This window comes from Glycine soja, chromosome 9 (genome assembly GCF_004193775.1).
Source record: "Glycine soja cultivar W05 chromosome 9, ASM419377v2, whole genome shotgun sequence".
Classification (NCBI taxonomy): domain Eukaryota; kingdom Viridiplantae; phylum Streptophyta; class Magnoliopsida; order Fabales; family Fabaceae; genus Glycine; species Glycine soja.
The window spans coordinates 38,822,877-38,833,592 of NC_041010.1; the positions used below are offsets into that span (position 1 = coordinate 38,822,877).

At 32.8% G+C, this 10,716-nt stretch overlaps 2 protein-coding genes across 2 annotated transcripts; both read right to left on the reverse strand.

Annotated features, from left to right (window-relative positions):
• Positions 1-1,596: 1,596 nt before the first annotated feature.
• On the reverse strand, positions 1,597-4,734 carry LOC114367436 (protein DETOXIFICATION 16-like). The gene is made up of 9 exons (XM_028324615.1): positions 4,452-4,734; positions 4,037-4,260; positions 3,333-3,877; positions 3,099-3,185; positions 2,918-2,974; positions 2,535-2,773; positions 2,228-2,346; positions 2,049-2,135; positions 1,597-1,958 (listed from the first exon to the last, which is right to left on the reverse strand). Exons 2-9 carry the CDS (start codon positions 4,235-4,237, stop codon positions 1,869-1,871), a joined length of 1,425 nt encoding a protein of 474 aa, XP_028180416.1. The 5' UTR covers positions 4,238-4,260; positions 4,452-4,734; the 3' UTR covers positions 1,597-1,868.
• A 1,751-nt stretch (positions 4,735-6,485) lies between these two features.
• Positions 6,486-10,507, reverse strand: LOC114368793 (protein DETOXIFICATION 16-like). The gene is made up of 8 exons (XM_028326051.1): positions 10,091-10,507; positions 8,586-9,130; positions 8,342-8,428; positions 8,165-8,221; positions 7,825-8,063; positions 7,279-7,397; positions 7,085-7,171; positions 6,486-6,994 (listed from the first exon to the last, which is right to left on the reverse strand). The coding sequence occupies exons 1-8, from the start codon at positions 10,364-10,366 to the stop codon at positions 6,935-6,937; spliced, it is 1,470 nt and encodes a 489-aa protein (XP_028181852.1). The 5' UTR covers positions 10,367-10,507; the 3' UTR covers positions 6,486-6,934.
• Between the last annotated feature and the right edge of the window lie 209 nt (positions 10,508-10,716).

Genomic DNA, 10,716 nt, shown 5'->3' on the forward strand with positions numbered 1-10,716 from the left:
TAACGTTAATTTTACTAGAGTAATGCTAAATTATGCAGCAGTTGAACATAATTAACTTCTCCTTGTAAGTTAGTGGGGGCTAAGAAGCATTTTAGGCTTCAATCCGTGCTACTGAAAACCTCTAAAGAACTTGCATGATGCACTTTGAGCTTCTTCAATTCAAACAGCTAGAGAGGGTTTGGTATATTGTACCTTGGTATATGAAAAAGATGGAATATTCGTCAACATCTATATCTAGCTAGGAAATATAACAACAAAGATTTTATCTCCAACAAATAAACAAAGACAAGATTGGAGATGGAGACGGAAAATCACATATTCATTCTCTTCTTACCACATTACCATACATATTCACAGTCATTACTTATAATTTTTTTAGTGCTAAATAATTATATTATTATATTAAGACAAATTTATATAATTATCTTTTATTCTTTTAAAATTATAATTTAATTAAATAAAATTATTTTTACTTTAAAATTTCATAAAATTATTTTTATTTAGAAATCTATAAAATTATTTTAAATGGCTTCATAAATAAATGTGTTGTTGATTAATATTTATATTATAAGATTGAGATTTTATATTAAAAATTAATTTAAGTCTAATGAATGTTTTATATAAATTTGACTCATTAGAATTAATTTATTAAATATATTTTAAATAAAATAAGAAATAATTGTGCAGCTATCATCAAATATATTTTTTTCTGTTTGAATACTCATACTTATTGTCGTAGTAATTACTACGACAAGACACATTGCTAAATATGCAACCATCTATCTTTCTCCTTCTTATTTTTTCTTTTCCTACCAATTTGTATTCTGAAATTGAACTAGATACATAATTATTCAATTTAAGGACAATAACACTCATTTATTAACTAGATAGTTATGGATAGTTAAGAAGTAATAATATTAGAATGAAAATGAAATAATTGAAGTTAAATAAATATATGGATGGGTCAACATGGATGATGTGATTTTTATTAATTAGATACTTAATTTTTATTTTATATATTTGTATTTTTTGAGTGCTAAATTTTATAATAATTAAGTTTTAGTTAACAATAATTTTCAACATCGATACATTTATATCAAACAAAGTATGAAATTAAATAAGAAGTTGACAACCAATATGTAGTTGGTAAAATTAAAATGAGCTTAGATTCCTTATCATAGGATTGGAGTTCGTATGAATGAAAAAATAAGATTGAAAGAAGAAATCTTATTAAAGGTGATTAACTAAGTTTTTCAATAGAGATTAAAAATCAATAAAATTTATAAATATTTCGTATAAATATCATATTTATTGAAAATTGTTTTTTTAAAAGTGGACAACATATATAATAAAAAAAGTTAATTTGAAAACAAAATATAAAAAAACTTATTATTAAAGTATCAGCGTTGCACTTTAATTTTAATAAATTACTGGGCCTTGTAGCACGGTTTTTTAAAAATTCGAAAGAGAGAAGTGAAAATAAAAACTTGCACACTGTCCGGCCAACATTTGGCAATATATATATTTTAATCATACAATTAATGCAATTCAATTATTGACTCCTTAGTTCTTATAGTGACCAGTACTCTAACTGAGTTGACCAATGACCCTGTCTGATATCATTAATATCCAGTAAGAGTGTGAGAGATGAGAAGAGTAAGTTTTGATCATACAACCATATTACAAGAAGTCAAAATTATTTTACTTAGCTTTAATTTTAACCATCTACTTGAATTATATGTTAAGATTCGTTCTTTTGAAACTCTCATATGTGTAATGTGTGCGTGTGTGTTGAGAAAGAGAGAGATGACATTTTGTATGGTGATTTAAATTAATGCCTCATGTCTTTTAATTCTGTAAAGATGACATCAATTCATTTCTGTGATGGTAAATGGATCTCTCTGTGGCAACTCCTGAGGGATTTTGGTATCTTTCACTCTCATTGCTGCCTTATTTGCCTAAACAAGGAAAAGATGCAAACAGTGAATGGAATGGATGTTAAGAGTTTATGGCTAGTACAGCAAACAGAGATAGAATAGGTGCCTTACTTCTTTGTCCCAGCTAGTTCTAATTGTAATGACACCAAAGAGTATCACTTGCACAATGAATGCAGAAACAATCCCCAGCCAAAGGCCCTATTTCAAGACATGCATTAGCCAAATTTATCTGAAGACCATTGCAAGTTGCAATAATTGTAAAGACCACAAGTAAATTATGTGTAATTTACCTTTCCTTTCATATGTAAAACAAAAGCCAACACCACTGAAGAAGGAACTCCCACAAAATAAAATGATCCAAGATTCACAATTGCACCAATCTTCTGCCAGCCAGAACCTCTTGCAATGCCTTATTGCCCACCAATAAATAGACATTATTAATATTATAATCAAAATTGGATGTTCTGAAACACTGAAACATATGTACTATGTGCATCCAAGCTAATTAAGAAACCTTTTCGTGAAACGGAAATGAGGATTTGCACACAAATACATATAAAGGAGTTGCGTAGGAAATTCTGAAATTGACACGGATACCTGAAAGAACACTTTGAATCCCATCAAGGAAGCTGCATGTAGCAAGAATTGGCATCACGGCTGCTACATATTTTATAACATGTGTATCACTGCTGTAAAGATTGCCCCATATTTTTCTTAGCAGGATCATGACTAATACCATCATAATACCATCAGCAAGGACTAGGAAGAGAGCAACTCGAACTGCAAGACTTGCAGCTTGTGGATGACCAGCCCCTAGTTCATTTGAGACCCTTGTGCTGTAAAGGGAGAAGTTTATGGAAACAAACCATATATAGTTGCTTCTACATCATGCCTTAAGCTCCTCAAATGCTATAATTGAATGAAAATTCATATACATAATGGAAGTGTTTGGAAAATGGAAATGCAGAGAATGAAGGCACCTCACAGCGCAGCTCAATCCAAAGGGAATCATCCATGCAATTACGAATGTGTTAAGACTGAAAATTAGAAAATGTCACACTACACATTAATAAGGTCAGCCTCAAAAGAAGACAAGTTATTTTGTGAAAGAGGGTGAAAAAGCAATTGGTATATGCATTTAGTTATGTGCCGAGAGCTAACCATATAGATAACACTGAAGTTTCTAACTGTGGATTTGGAAGAAGGCCAGATAGCAGAACCATTAGTTCAAATGTCCAAGCCTTTAAGCTGTCCATGTAGGGTTAAACTGAATCAGAAACATGATAAGAATTTTAGGACATGAAAACTCTCATTCATTATAACTTATGCAGCAAGGGTGTACCAGTGTTTAGTAATGATGAAAATGAGAACGTTACTTCAAGGTCAAGAATATACCAAAGCATACAAGCTGAAGGAATAGAAATTTTAAGGAATTCTGGGATATTTTGCAAGGCCTTCACTGAGAAGCCGGTCCATGTTTTTGCACACGAGGAAGAAAACTTCACATAAAATCCTATCAGAAGCACATTTAACCAGTATGATACTGAATTTGCTATGGCAGCTCCCTTACTTCCAATTCCTGACTTAATTACTAACACCCAACATAAAGGTATGTGAAGTAAGGCCACCACTGCAGAGCTCAACACCATGGGGAAGACAATGTTTTGAGTTTGTAGAAACTTGAGGAGGCATTGAAAGATACCATAAGCAAAAAGGCTTGGAATCATGTAAATGGCATAAACCCCGGCTTCCTCAGCTATGGCAACTTGCTGGTGCATTGCAACTAGAATATGTTTGGTGAATACCAACATGATTGCTAGAAAGACACTTACAAATGAGAGAACAAAGGTAGCTCTTTGCATTTGTATGCCTAGCATATGGTGCTGCCCTGCCCCAAATGACTGGCCACACAAGGTATCCAATGCACTAGCCATACCCATCTGTTAGAAGTTATAAGAAGTAATCAGCCAAAAAAATGGCCTACTCTTAGTTTAGAATTAAATAAATCAAAGGTGTAAACAATGGATAAAATCCTTTCATTAAGACTCACACTCTTTGGATAACAAACATACTCAAATTTAGTGCTGCAACCTCCTTACCAACAAATTGAAACCGGTGACAGATGCAAAGGAAGTGGCGAGTGAAGCGCCGGAAAGAGGCAATTCTCCAAGATGGCCAACAAACATAACAGATATCACCTGCAAACTGTACTGCAGCACACCAACAGTGAAGAGAGGCCCGGCTAACCATGCTTGCTTCTTCATTTCTTCCACCACTTCCTGCCTTGAAACTCTTTTCATTCTTGATTTTATTTTTCTCCTCACTGTATTTTATTTAAACCAACATTATAAGGAAACTAACTCCAGATTTTTCAGTATTCATGGGATTCCATTCATATATTTTGTGTTGTGTGCTAGAGAATGATGCACAAGTGAGTATCTATGTGTGGTGAAGAGTAAGTGATAAATTGAAGATGCTATATAGTTAGTTTTTTTTTAGATGGTGGAGCCTTACCTTGCCAAACTCTTTTTGAAGAAATTGGATTCCCCGAGCTGTACTTTCACTCAAAGAACAACCTCTCCATTGTGTTTCATTCCCCTTATTCCACACAAATTCAAATGTTGATTGTGTCAATTTTGTTTTTCCTGCCATCTTTTGACCACTAATTGAAGTCTCTGTGCACAGATATGCAAGGTAGAAAGAATATCCCATTTTTCTGTTGATGTTGTCCAAGCTTTTTTGCTCTCTCATTCTGCCTGCTTTCTACTAACAATTTTTTCTTAGTTTAATCTCACCTATTTCCTAGATAAGTTTGTTTGGGCATGCATAAAGCTTGCTTAAAAATTCTCTTATGGAGATTGACCCAAGGCAACAACAAAACTCCAAATTAGGCTTTACAAAAATAAATAAATAAATAAAATAGAAATAATATTAAATAAACCCCAACAGTGTAGATTTTTTTTTTTCATTTTTTCTTTATTTTTTTTATAAAAATGAATAATAATAATAATAATAAAATTGACAAAAAAAAATTAAAAAATAGATAAAATGTAGTATTCCTAATAGGATCGAATTTAGTAACTCTGACTGGTATTATAAACTTGTTTAAACGTAAATATACATATTGATTCCACTTAACACACGAGTTAAATAGATTTGATCAGGGTTCACCTTGACTATATCCAAATATTAACTAGAAATGGGTGTAATGTCTGAGGAAGGACTTACAAAAATAGTGTAAAAGAGACTAGAAATAAAATTGTTTCTGAAAATAATAGAATGTTTCTTAATTTTTTCATAAAATTGATAGAAAATAATTATTTTTTAAATAAGATGAATTAAACGTTTCTGAGATTTCTATTATTGCACATTAAGGTGTGGTCCAAAATCCAGACTGCATTCTGAGAACCCCTGCATTCTGCAGACTGATATCATCCACATCGTTGCTAGTTATTGTACTGACAACGGAACAACTATATATAAATATGTCAAACGTGTGTAAAGTAACAACACTGAGAAAATGAAAATTAAAGTATCCAAATTATGAAACCCACTAAATGGAAAAAGCTGAAGTTTCCAGGCTTTGGAATTTGGATATGGAAGTGGAAGAACAACACAAAGGAGAACCATAATTTCAAATGACCACATTTCCAGACTGTTTGCCATAATAATGACAAAATGGAAACATCATTAGAATTTAAAAAATAATTCAAGTGTAACGTTAAGAAAATTGATAAAAGAAGAGAAGGATAAAATATAGCATTCATAATAGGATCGAATTTAGTAACTCAGAATAACTTATTACAAGATAAAATAATCAACGACACAGTAAATATCAATCAATTTACTACAATAGGTGGCAGTATTAAAATATGGTCATTTGAATGAGGGTGAGCAAGGGTCTAGCTCCGGTTGACGAGCAAAATGCTTGAGAAATTGTAAATCCTTCTATACCTATTTTCGATTCTTAGGATTAAAATATGAATGTTTGATCGACGATGAAAGCAGCGAATTTAAGAACTATTTCGTATGACATGAAATACTCCCTCCTCCTTCTGGTGTTAAATATAAGAAAAAAAACCTTACTCACACTAACTAAGAAAATTAGTTAAATACATTTAATTACATCAATTTTAATTAAAAATTAAAGTTTTTCAATTCACTCTTCATTAGAAGTTTAGAACTTAGTATAAGAAGAAATAAGCCGGAATCGTTGAAACTAAAATGTCAATTAAATAAGAATGTTAACAAGTGTCTTTAAGGGTCCTCTTTAAGAATCTTAAAGTAGAAAACTTTTTATTGGAATGTAGAAAACCGAAAATTGTATTGTCCCTAATTTTTTTTTACGCTTTCCTATCATTTTTATATCAAATATTTTTTCATTTAACTCTTTAATAAATGTCTATATTTTAGAAATAATAATATTAAATAAGATACAATTAGTTAATTTTTTTTATATTTTAAAAAACATATATTTTTTTCTTATATTGAAAATCAGAATAATACAACAATAGGTACACTTTAACAATAGGTTAAGAGGTTAAGATAGAATATGAAATAAGAAAATATTCCATTAGTGCATCAAATGACTTATTACAACAAGATAAAATAATTGTACTACTCTATTCTATCCGAAACTTAGTTTACAGTCACAAAATTACCCCTAATATAACCAACCATAGACTCACCAGTGGGGCAATGAGAAAAATTGAAAGGTTTTCAATAACTAGATCAAAATCACATTTAGTATCTTCTACACAAGAACATAATCTTTTCCCTCCAAAAAACATCAAGACGTCCCCTACCAACACATACATAAAAATAAAATAATAAAACCACTTTATTCACTTCCAATGGCCAACTGCATCATCTATCATCTTTCGCGCATATATAATTGCCCCTAGACTTTTCTGCCAAAAGAAGGATACCAAAACATGTATTGTTTTCATCCAAATAGAATTTAACTCAGAATGTGCAACTGCAACGATATTGCATCTTCATGAAACTAAGCTCTCAAGTGTTACTGAATTATAGACTCTATCTGTTGCTTTCTTTGCCTGAAGGAGTTAAAAATAGAGGCATGTCAGCACTCAACACCACATAATTAAAAGGAACAAAACGATTGAGAGTAAGAAAAAAAAATTCACCTCTTGGTCCCAATCAGTACGAATAGTTATGATCATTAAAGAACACATTTGAACAATGAGTGCACATATGATCCCCAACCAGAGTCCCTACATGATGTAATTAGCATGTAAAACAAAATCAGATCAATTGCAATTTTTTTAGAATTGACCATTAGCAACAAGGCTATTGTACAAACTAATGAACTTTTGTTTACCTTCCCACCAATATGCAATACAAAAGCAAACACGATAGATGATGGAATCCCAACTATATAGTATGACCCCAGATTGACAAATGCACCAATTTTCTGCCAACCACATCCTCTAGCAGTGCCTGAATTATTGTTGACAAAGTGAAAAAAGAAAGTTATACATCATCTATTTCATGCTTATGTGATGTGCAAGAAGGAAATGTGGGTTCTAAAGAAAATTGGCCACAAAATGAACTAATTCCGTTTAAGTCTTAACTGTCAGTATGCCTCGCATATTTATGCAATATGCATTGGAGAAATTTAAAACTAAAGAAAATCAAATCTTACAATTGCTTCACTGAAAGCTTCACATACACTCATTTGTACTATGCACACATGTTCCTTTCCGGGTATTGGCCCATAGTAACCAGATGTCAATTGACTGTATACTATTTGCATTTTTGTATGTGAGATGTATTGGAAGTTCCAATATGCCTCTCAGCCTATACCAGTGCTTTTGAGTCATAGCTCCTGTGCAGACAAGTAAAAGTAATGGGGGAAAAGAAAAACCTGAAAGAACACATTGGAGTCCATCCAGAAAGTTGGATGCTGCCAGAATTGGGAACATAGTTGCTACATATTCGACCACTTCTACTTCATTGCTATATGCATAGCCCCAGATATTGCGTACAAGTATCATCACTGTTCCCACTATGATGCCCTCAATAATTGCTAGTACTAAGACAACACGCACTGCTAAACGTGCATTCCACGGACGACCAGCTCCAAGTTCATTTGAGACACGAATGCTGCAAGAACCATGCAATTCAGTATTGGTAAAGCAAGGGAAACTTTTAAAGAAGCATATGAAAGGTGATGTGGCCACTTAAACTTCAAAAGAAATACCAACCTTCCTGCTCCACTTAGTCCAAAGGGGATCATCCAAGCAGCTGCTGTAGTATTCAAGCTGACAAAACCAAGAATGTGAAAAAACAATGTCAAGTATTGTGTAATAATTGAGAAAATAATAAAAATTAAGACAATCATTTGTAACAAATGCAAAAAACATCTCAAATATGAAACCAACCAGATGGAAAGCACTGATGTTTCCAATTTTGGATTTGGAAGAAGACCAGAAAGGAGAACCATCAATTCAAATGACCACATTTCCAAGCTGCTCACCATGATAATGGTTTAAAAAAATTAGAAACAGCATTAGTATCTCAAAAAGAATTGAAAAGTGCAATGTTAAAAAAAATAACAAAACTATAAATATTGATCTATTGTAACAGTTGGTATTTAAGTATTAAGAGAATGTAATTAGTAATTACCAAACCATAACAGCTGAAGGAATGGCAAGCCTCACAAATGAGGGAATGTTATGCAGTGCCTCTTTGGAAAATCCTGTCCAAGATTTTGCACATGAAGGAGAAAACATGACATAGAGTGAGAGTATAGTAACATTCAACCAATAAGATATAGAATTTGCTACAGCAGCTCCTCTGTTCCCAAGTCCAGACTTGAAAACTAGAATCCAACATATAAGTACATGTAGTAATGTGGTAATTGCAGAGCTGCACATCATTGGGAATACAATATTTTGGGTTTGTAGAAATCTGTTGAGGCACAGTAGAAGGCCATAAGCAAAAAGGCTTGGAAGCATAAACCTAGCATAACTCCCGGCTTCTGCAGCTATTTCAGGATCCTGGCCAAGGAAAGTTAGAATGGACCTTGTGTTTGCCCAAATAATTGCAAGCGGAATGCTGACGATCATGAGAGTGAACATGGCTCTCTGCAAGTGTATGCCTAACATGTGATACTGCTTTGCTCCATATGACTGGCCACAAAACGTGTCCAAGGAACTTGCCATTCCTACCTATTTCAACCAAAAACCAAACAAAGAAAAGAAAAAAAAATTGATATGTTTGTAATGCAAACCATCATCCATTATCCTTGAAAAGATGTTTGTAATGTAAACCATAGACACTTCACACTCCCAACTATTAATATTCATTCTGCTACACAGAAGTCTAATTGGTAACAACCTGCACAATTGTTGTGAACCAATAATGATGACTTTCTCAGCCATATCTAACCATTCATTTGTCTTTGCCAAATAGCTTAAACTTTAGGAATTGTTAATTCATGACATATAATCAAAGCCTCTAGCTAGGACCAAGTGATCTAGAATTTGATTCTTGTATCCCTGATTTTTGTAATGAAACTTTAAATTTCAGCACCAGGAAAAAAAAGAAAAGGTAGAATGAATTTAGCTTCTCCTAAAAGCTAATATCAACTTATACACTTAATTTTTTTTTTATAAAAATTCTCTTATTTGACTTCTCCCAAAATCAAGGTGCATAAGTTGATTTTAGCTTATGGGAGAAGCTCAATGCATTTTACCTTTTTTTTTTTTCTTTCTCAGGTAAGTGTTAATGGAAAAGTAAATTGTGTATCCAGCTTATACTTATAGACAGCTAGTGGAGTTCTTGACACCATGTTGCAACAGTCGATGATTTGCAAAAAGCAAGTGTGTTGAACCAACGATGTTGACTTCCCAAGTTTTAGAGACGTACAATAAAATCATTCATTTGTTCCCACCAAGGTTTTAAAAAAGGATCCGCGACCGTGATTTGGATTCCAACAGGTCGTAACGTTAAGGTTTTTTAACTGGTTGTCACCACAACATGACCACAATTGGAATTGCGTTGGCCGCAATTTTTCACAATATCAACAAACGTGATGAAATCGTAACGCGACCACGACTGATATTTAAAACCTTGGTTCCCACCCATCCATCAGTTTAAACTTATGAAGGAAAAGAGAACTAACATACCAATAAACTGAAACCTGTGACAGAGGCAAAAGAAGTGGCCATGGAAGCACCAGAGAGAGACAACTCGCCAAGATGGCCAACAAACATGACAGATATGATACTGAGGCAAAAATTCAAAAGGGTCACTGATATCAAAGGCCCTGCAAGCCATAACTGCTTCTTCACTTCTTCTATAACTTCCCTTCTCTCAATACCCCTCCCTGATGATGATGAGTGTGAGTGCTTAATCAATGGAGACTGAAGAGATGCACTTTGGTTTTGGTCTCCTCTCTCCATTTCTCTTCTTTGTTGCTCTTTAAGTTCTTAACACATGGAAGACTCAGACAGAGAAAAATGTTGCATATTGCATGGTGTTGTTAAAAAGATTATAAAAACATCTGAAAAACTCTAGATAAAGGCGGAACTGGAACCGTGCAGTGTTTTTCTTTTTTCCATTCCACAAAATTATTTCTAGTGAGGATACCTTTAAAAAAATATATAAAATAAAATTGGGTTAACCCGACTTATTGATACAATATATTATTGATTTTAATACAATTAGTATTATTAATCATAATCATCAGTTAATTCATTTAATTTTAAAAATAGTGACAGTAGTTACATTTTAAAGTTTATGAAAAAAATAA